This window comes from Mastacembelus armatus, unplaced genomic scaffold (genome assembly GCF_900324485.2).
Source record: "Mastacembelus armatus unplaced genomic scaffold, fMasArm1.2, whole genome shotgun sequence".
In the NCBI taxonomy this organism is placed as follows: Eukaryota; Metazoa; Chordata; class Actinopteri; order Synbranchiformes; family Mastacembelidae; genus Mastacembelus; species Mastacembelus armatus.
This window is the reverse complement of record NW_022872938.1, coordinates 2,074,904-2,084,154: the sequence shown is the minus strand read 5'-3', so window position 1 is coordinate 2,084,154 and position 9,251 is coordinate 2,074,904. Positions and strand designations below refer to the sequence as shown.

Sequence of the window (9,251 nt, the reverse complement as noted above, 5' to 3'; positions counted from 1 at the left end):
CCAACTCTGTATGTTTAGTCTGTTATACAGCCATCTATCCATTACCCATATCTGCTTATTCCTTAACCAGGACCACAGGGATCTGCTGGAGCCTATCCCAGCTCTCTTTGGGTGAAAGGCAGGGGTACACCCTGGACAGGTCACAGGTAAAACTGTAAACCTGTGTTTTGGATTTAACACTAGAGGCCCAAACTGGAGGTAGACTGAACAACACTGCTAAAGTGGTGTTTGAAGGGAATCCCAGGTGGGATTTTAAAGGTTTGAAGCACAAAAGGGCCAGGGTGGGTGCACGCCCCTCAGTCAATGCCTCAGGCTTTGTGATTGTGACTTGCGGCTCAGAATCTCGAGTCATTATCACTGAGATTTGTCCTTAATACGCTGCCATACACCCACATACACATGTGTACATTTGCCTCTTTTCTCGTGTCACACTGGAGGTGGTTTTGTATATGTGAGTGACACTGTGGGCGTCTCTGTCTGTAGTGCAGCCTCCTTACAGGCCACTCCCGGGAAGCGCGCTTCTGTTCTGCTACACTTACGGACCGACTGACGGACCGTGCTCACTGTCAGTGCGCCTCGGCTGCTGAGCGGTTCTGCCGTCGCGGTTCCTGTCTTTTCTTTCTCTATCTCCGCGCGTGTGCAAGTGTGTCCTGTCCTCTCCTGTCCAGATCGGGGTCGAGGTAAAGGCATGTAGCATCGGATTCACGGCGCCAAGCAGCATGTAGCACCTGGAGCTCCGCGCACATCCCTTTCTTCCTGCGCTCCTCATCCATCCTGGAGCTCTCGTTTCTCCTTTCAGGAAACCACAGCCTTCACAACATTGTTTGGGTTGGGTGGGGGGACTTATTTATTTTAGAAGAGTGTCAGTGTGTGTTGAGCTCTGCCGCTCTGTACCTGTCGGTCGATGGTCGTTGAGGACGCTTCCATCTTGAGTCCCGTATCTACCGAGAGAACCATGGCGAGCGACTCCCCTGCGCGGAGTCTGGACGAGATAGACCTGTCTGCCCTACGGGTAAATGTCTCCCTATGTGTACACGTGCGTGTGGTGTCTATGTCTATGTGCGCGTGCGTGTGAGGTTGTTGAGCACCTGTCCGTCCTACTAATTTCCTCCCGTCACTGCTCCCTCCACTCCAAGTAGCGCGCAAAGCTGCGCCTCCTTGGTTTTTTTTTTTTTGCTGGAGCCGCCGCCAGCTTGCGCGTGCATGTGCGATAGTCTGCAAGCCTGTGTGTGATTTTGTGTGTGTGGGCTGTGGTGCTCGTGCGCGGCAGCCAGTGATTGAGGAAATCAGGTCGGATATCAGTGTGGGATCATGTGGCCTCACACTGACGCTCCTGTTGTTGTTTGTGGTTGATGCTTTTTTCCTTTTTTTCCCTTAACAATTGGGACGTGATGTAATGAGGCCCAGAGCTGCTGCCGCCGCTGCTGCTCGCGTGCACCAACCTCCGTGCGCGAAGGCATAATAGAGGCTGGTCTGTCTGTACTATGTGGGGCAGATGTTAAGCTGCCTGCTCACTGGCATATTCACTGCACATCCACACACACACACAAATACACGGATTACAGGTGCACGCGCGCATGCACGCACGCACACTGTGAATAATTGCAATGATAACCGCAACAGGAGCGAGTTCCGCCATTTCGTGATGTTGTGGCGACAGCAGCATTGCATCGCAGTGGCTGTTTGTGGATATGTGCGCATGCATGTGTGCGCTTGCGTGTATAAGAGGTGTACAGAAGGAGACAGTGCAGGAATGTGAGTGTGTATGTGTGTGTGAGAGGGACACGTAGAGACACAGAGACTGATGATACACTCATGGAAGTATAAACTTCAGATTGGCTTTGTGGGTTTAACGTGCTCAGCTCAGGATGGACTGTAGCTGTCACATGTGACTTCTGCACAGCTCCTCTTTCTTCTCCCCTCCTTGTGCCTGCTGCTTACGCAATACACTTGTACCTGCAGAGCAACAATCAAGTCTGGACATGATCGACCGGGTGGGACTGCATGTCTGTGTGTGTGTGTTAGAGATAGAGACACAAAGAAAGACGGGAAAGAAAGCAGGATCAGAAGAGATGTGCATGTTCTGATAAAAATGAGAATCCTTGCTCTCTCCCTCAGTGGCATGACAAGAAGAAATTAGGTCACCCAGGACAGAGCAGAGAGAGCTGGGGGGGGACATTTCATTGTGACGCAAAGTTTGTCGCAAACACACTTCCTATCAGGTCTCCGAATTTTAAGCCAAAATGAATTGATTAAGGGGGAAATTAATGTTTATTTCATGCTGGCCTATTACAGCATATCTGTTAGGGTCCCAGCTTCAGTACTGTGAGATGTTGGGAAATGGTGATATCTCAAGAAGAGTCCAACATGTCAGGAACATGAATGACATCTTATCTCAGACTGTAAACAAACAGTGGTGTCAGAGTGTACAAATCACTGATTGGAAAATGATCCAAAGCCCCCAAAATATCAGCATTATCCACCGCTTTCAAAATGTGTCTGCTCAAAGCTGCCGTAGTTTTACTGGTTTAAAGTAACCTACATTTTCTAGACATTCACACTTGTGTGTGTCCTTTTTGTAACATATTCACCAGTGTCTCTCAGAAGAAAAGGCAGCAGTGAGTCTTAACTCTACAAAACCTCTTAGGGTGATGATTGGTTTTGACAAAGGAGATCACTGGTTCTCACTTCTTACTAACAATAAATGCTGATTTCTTCTAACCAAAATATTTTTAACACCAATACATTTGTTTAGTGCCTAAAAAAGGCCAAACTTTAAAACCAGGGTTGTTTGATTAAGAAAACGCTCGTATTACCTGGTGGAGAGTAGATGTTTCATGGAGAGTGTTGGTCCAGACTTACACACAGCCTTATGTTCATGCTTTTGGGGAATGTGCAGTCTCAGTGTCCACCTAGTTGAAGCAAGATGCAGGTGGGTCTTGGTTAAAATGTAAATTAGCTCCCTTTATCTTTATTTCTTCACGGGTGTGTGTGCATACGTTAGATTGTTTCCATCAGGATTAGATGTGCTTCTGTTTGACCTTCAGTGAAAAAGATCACTACATTCAAAGTTAATCCCCTTTAGGAGGCTCTCCCATAATAGTCTCACCACACTGGCCTACTGTCAGCTCCATCACCCACATACACACAGACGCATCACACACACATACACTCATGCAGGAATGCTAAAGATTAGGATCTCTCTTTGTTTATTAATCAGCCTCAAGATAAGATTATATTCTGCGTACTTGTGTGTGTTTTGCTTGTGTGATGTGTTTGAATTTTCCATCTGTACACAAGGTCCCCTTTACTGAAGTTTCCTTGGTCATTTCTCTGCATAAAGTAAAGGTTTGCCGGATGTTTATGAATGATCTTAGCGCATTGCACAACCACATAAAAACACAGTGACATTACTAAGAACATTTGTAGTGATTCACATGACTAAAAACACAACAGTATGTGGTGCGATTCCCTTTATTTGTCTTGACAGCAATTGTAAAGTTTTCAAAAACACTGTGAGGTTTAAATAGAGAAATAAAAACAGAAATAGAAATAGTAGGGAATTCTTAATGAGATTTAACACTCTGGTGTCTTTGTGTTAGATACAAAGCTACAGTTAGCAGACAATTAGTCTACCTACCTTAGCATAAAGACCAAAAAATGGAGAAAGAAACCAGCCTGAATCTGTCCAGAGGTTAAAAAGTCCACCAACTATCCACTGTAAATCTCACATACGGGACAGGTTATATATTTGTGTAATTCATACAAACGCCAGTGTTAAAATAACAGGTTGTGGTTTTATGGGTAGTGACATGCTTGAGATATTTTAGGGGCTGCCATAAGGGAGGTGACACACAACCCACCTAACATCTAGTTTTTAGTATAGATTAAACAAACAATACTTAATGTGGGGGCAGCACGGTGAATTAGTGGTTGGCACTGTGGCCTCACAGTAAGAAGGGTCCTGGTTTGAAACCCATCAGGGGCCTTTCTGTGTGGAGTCTGCATGTTCTCCCTGTGCTTGTGTGGGTTTTCTCCAGGTACTCTGGTTTCCTCCCACAGTCCAAAAACATGTATGTCAGGTTGATTGGTGACTCTAAATTGCCCATAGGAGTGAGTGTGAGTGTGTGTGAGGTTGTTTGTCTCTATGTGGCCCTGTGATGGACTGGGGACCTGTCCAGGGTGGACCCCTGCCTTTCACCCAAAGAGAGCTGGGATAGGCTCCAGCAGATCCCTGGGACTATAAATAGGAGTGCCAGGTATAGATAATGAATAGATGTAGTGTGTTAATGTGCAGGTAAGTAACAGTTTCCTCCCTTTTGCTAAGCTAAGCTAACTAGTTGCTGACTATAGCCTCATAGTTTAAAGGCCATGAAAAAAGTCAGTTTTCCATCATTATACATAATGTAGGAATAATAATAGTGCAGTGATGAAGAGAGGGTTTTACACATTAGCACCTCAGGTATGCAGTGCTCAGTCAAGGATGTATGTGTGAAGGTCAAATTGCACATTAAATTCCTACATCCATCTTGTCTCGGGTTTAGTGAGTGTTATGTTCTCTTATATAACTTTGTCTTTTTTGTGTATTGTCTTTGTTCTTTCTCTATCTCCGCCTCATTCACTTGTCTCTCTCTCTGTCTTAGGACCCTGCTGGTATCTTTGAGCTGGTTGAACTGGTTGGAAATGGCACCTATGGGCAGGTCTACAAGGTAAGACCTCAAAATCTTCATCTCTCGTCCTGTGTACACATGTGCAACTATGAACAACGTCTGCAAACAAGCCTAATGCATTGTGATGCATTTTATGTCAAAAATCCAGAGACCAGTAGAAAAAAAACACATATTTATAAAAAAGGACAAACATTGACACATGTTGAAAATCCTCAAATGCAACAAAAGGAAAAAGATGTGCAAAAAGATAAATGCTGCCATTTGAATCTGCGACAGTGGAAGTTCTGGGGTCAGTAGGTGGAGAGATGAGCTCAATTTGGACAGATGGTTAGAATTTTTCATCAGATGTTATGCTTATTTTACTCACTACCCACTATACTGTATAGATTGTTCATCATTGTATTGTGGTATGGTGTTTCTGGCCATTCTCTCAGGTTGCCTGAATGCAGACACTCACTTCAAACTTTGTTTCATCTGCAGACTTTACCTGCAGCTTGAGGTCAGCAGTATAGCTCTATGTTTTGGGTGGCTACTTCAATGCCTAACATTGCCTAACAAACCTTAAATAACTGCATCTCAAACCTAATCACCTTCAGTTGGCTCAGAAGGCAGAAATTACTGCTCACAACAGAAAATGAAATGAGTGGTTATGATCATATTAAAACGCTGATGTATTAATGTTTATATAGAAGCTTCTCAAAATGACATGAGGTATTTTTCTAGAGAAGAGACTATTGAACTACAAAAGCTCACAGTCCTGCTGGTCGTACACTGGTGTTATCTATTAATAATAATCTATTGTTTGCAAATAAGAATAGTGAGGACTGATAAAGAGTTGTATTTGCTTTTGTTTGAGCTTAATGAATCACAGTATTTTGAGCAGATGCAAAATGTACCGGTCATCAAATGTATTGTTTAGTTCCTGTGGTGGAAATGCATTAGTAGCCACTACAGATAAAGCTTGGAAAAATTACGTGGTATAAAACTTTCAAACAGCAAAAAACAAACATTTATTTTCGAATTGCCTATAAAAGCAACTTTTTACCTTTGCCTTTTTTACACTTCATTAGGAAATAATCTGTTGATTTAATGGAGCATGAAGGGAATTTTAGGAATGAATTCATGTGTAGTGTGAGCTCAGAGTGTCTGCTGCTCATGTGAGTTTTGAAAAATGTGATTTTCAGATTTGTTGACTCACTAATGAGTCACCTCATCCTTTTCTCCTCCCAGTCCCATCTTGAACACCCTGAATCGACAACATCTAATTCTGACAAAAATTGAAGTCACTGACTTTCTCCTTTGTCAGGCAAGCGGAAGGCGCCCACACAGACTGTACCAACACAGCAAAGAGGCTGTGTGTGTTTCTGTGTGTTACTGTTATCTCGCTTTGAAAGCAATTAACACTCATGTAGGCTGATGCACACAGACACACAAAGCATTAACAAACTAATTGTGTTTGTTGGATGTTCTGTACTGTTCAGCTTTGTCCCTAGAAGATGAGGCCTCCTTTAACAGAAATGATTGATATAACGAAATTAACACAAGTGGTCGGGTAAAATAAAGATCTTATTAGGCTAATTCACATTGCAGACCTTCACACTATACTCAGATCTTGATTGTTCACGTTCATGTTTGTCAGTGACATTTTCCTAAACTGACACACATGCACGGTCTTAAATGAAATGTGAGCAACTTGCACACAAGAACAAGAACGTCACTTTTATTATTTCCTTTAAACCTGCTCAGTGTCGATATGTTCCTTCCAGTATAGCTTGATCAAAAGCTTCTCCAACATGTCCAGCAGATTGGAAGCTTCCTTGCTTTCTCATACTAGTCATTTCAAACATCCAGCCATGGAGCTCTCTGCAGCTAAAAGTCAAAAACAGTCAGGGCACAGATTGTTGTTTTGCACAGAGATAGTGGGACAAAGAGCAAAAACCAGGGTTAACAACAGTTACAACAACAGTCTTTTTGACATGGAGAGAGTTAAAACAGCCAAAAGACTCACAATAGATCCAGGCTATTTTTTCTGGATGTTGTTAGCATCCATCCATCATCTATACCCCCTTATTCCTAACCAGGGTCCCAGGGATCAGCTGGAGCCTATCCCAGCTCTCTTTGGGTGAAAGGCAGGGGTCCACCCTGGACAGGTCACCAGTCCATCACAGGGCCACATAGAGACAAACAACCTCACACACTCACACTCACTCCTATGGGCAATTTAGAGTCACCAATCAACCTGACATACATGTTTTTGGACTGTGGGAGGAAACCAGAGTACCTGGAGAAAACCCACACAAGCACAGGGAGAACATGCAAACTCCACACAGAAAGGCCCCTGATGGGTTTCAAACCAGGAACCTTCTTGCTGTGAGGCAACAGTGCTAGATGTGTTAGCATCTAAAGCTAATATGTTTGTTTTGGTAGCATTACCAACATTTAATCAAAATCGGATTTATTGCCAACTATGTTGGACACACAAGGAATTTGAAATAATGAAATAGATTTAATTTGAGAGTAATGCAAATTTTATCTAACATTAATGTGTCACATTAGCATTAACAAGGTTCTACTGGATTGGCAAATTTATTTGACATTTAGACCTATAGTAGTTGTATGTATGGTAGTATGCATCATAAAGATGGTGTTGCTGTAATGCTGCCGTAGAGCCAAGACTCATGGTGGTTAGTTAATACTAGCTTTGTATTGGAGGCTGCCTTTTGTAAAGTTCATCCTAATTAGGCATAGCTCACATTGATGTGAAGAAATAGGACATGATGGGAGGGACATATGCGTTTGGGCTTTAAGTCTCACTAGGTCTGAAAATAAATTCCAGCATTTAATGCACTTTTAAATCACATACAGAACAGTGACAAACAAACAGTTGCTGTGATCACAACACACTGTCTGTCTGCATGTGTGCCTGGATACAGTGATCACCTTGTTAGCTGAGAGAAGACACATGGGTTGCTTGTGGCCGAACGAAAGAGGAGCATCATTTTGACATATTTTACATGTTGTAGGTAATTATAAAGTAATGAGAAGACAAGAAAAGCTTAACAAATCAGCAATAAAAATGTATTCACAGGAAGGTTAGTAATGATGGATAGTATATTAGCAGGTTGCATCATGGGAATGTGTTATGAAAACTCCACAGCACAAGACAAAAAATGTGGATGAAATGGTTCTAACTGCATAAAAAACATCTTCAATTGAAAGAAGAAAGATTCAGAAATCCTCTCCAACATGTTCTCTTAAAGTCCTGAAGTGTGGTAGATTTATTCGCATTCCTGTATGACTCTAACATTACCTGATGATCTGCACAGGAGTGTCTTTGAGTCTTTATAAAAGTCTGTGCCATTTCTGTACAGAGGAGCAGTGTTTTTATTATTTATGGCCTATTTAAAAATTCACATTCAATTCCTTTTTCCTCTCATTATACAACTTGCATTGAACACTTTTGGCCTGCATTGAAACTGGTAGATCATTTTATATGCAGTATGTTTAACAGCCGAATGGCTGAGCATTAAGCATTAAAATATGTGCTTTATGTTTATTATGTTTAACTGTAGTGATCTGTCCAAGGTGTCCACATCAGTGTCAGCTGGGATTAGCTCCAGTCTCCCATGAGAATATTTGTATTTTTCATCATGGCCACATCTGTATCTGCAGGAATGTCTAGACAGATTCTTGTTGACTTCAGCATTAACCTTAGTTAAATATTAAAGCGTGTTCACCTGCAAAATGTCCCTAAATCAGCCGCTTCCACAGTTTTTGCTGACAGTGCTATAAATAAGTGAAACTCACAGTTTTTTTTTAATGGTTTCAGCCTCAGCAGGTCACTCAGTCACACAGCTGTGCCTTTAGGTTTTTAATGGAGTATGGTGCCATGTTTTTGACAGCTGCTGTTCAGAGGAAAACATATGGATTTAGAGTCGGTACAAGGAATGAAAATGCCTGGATTTATTGGCTCAGGACACCAGTGACTTTACTGCTTTGGTTTACACATAAAGGTGTTTGTAGCAGTTTTATATTTTAACCACTGATTTTAAGTCCCAGTGTGGTTACTTTATTGTATGTGATGTGAAGTTTTACTTTGTTTTTTTCTATGACAGCTCACCAACCAAATTCAAGTCAGCCATACTGAATTGTGGACACAAGTTACACAATAACGATATAAAACTTTGTTTTATATCATCTAATTAACATCACCTGCTTGTTATGAAGTTGCTTGTTAACCAACTACAAGAGAGAAACTACAAACTGCTCTGCAAGAATTAAAATATGGCACAAACCTATCCTGTGTGGAAACACTCAAACTTGTACCACAAGGGCTGATAAAAAGAGGGATGTCATAAATGCAAAGTGAAAAGAAACTGTAGAAATGTGGAAAAATGTTCCCAGTAGCACAATAATATATATAATCTAAAACAAATATCAGAGCAAAGGAAAGTTTCTATAGAGGCAATTTAACTCCAACCAAAAAAAAAAAAAAAAAGTTTTAATTAGGAATGTACATAATGACTTTGATTTTGTTTATGTGCTGGAAAAACTAAAGATTTTAATGAAAAACAAAAGATA

The 9,251-nt window shown here is 41.6% G+C and overlaps 1 protein-coding gene across 4 annotated transcripts in view; it reads left to right on the top strand.

Moving 5' to 3' along the window:
* The first annotated feature begins 554 nt into the window (after positions 1-554).
* Positions 555-9,251, top strand: part of tnikb (TRAF2 and NCK interacting kinase b) — a 64,903-nt gene continuing 56,206 nt past the window's right edge. For all 4 annotated transcript variants that reach the window (XM_026305692.1, XM_026305691.1, XM_026305694.1 and 1 more), the window contains exons 1-2: positions 555-1,012; positions 4,644-4,709. In XM_026305692.1, the coding sequence (XP_026161477.1) occupies positions 905-1,012; positions 4,644-4,709 (174 nt within the window). In that variant the 5' untranslated portion in view covers positions 555-904. The remainder of the gene's footprint in view (positions 1,013-4,643; positions 4,710-9,251) is intronic.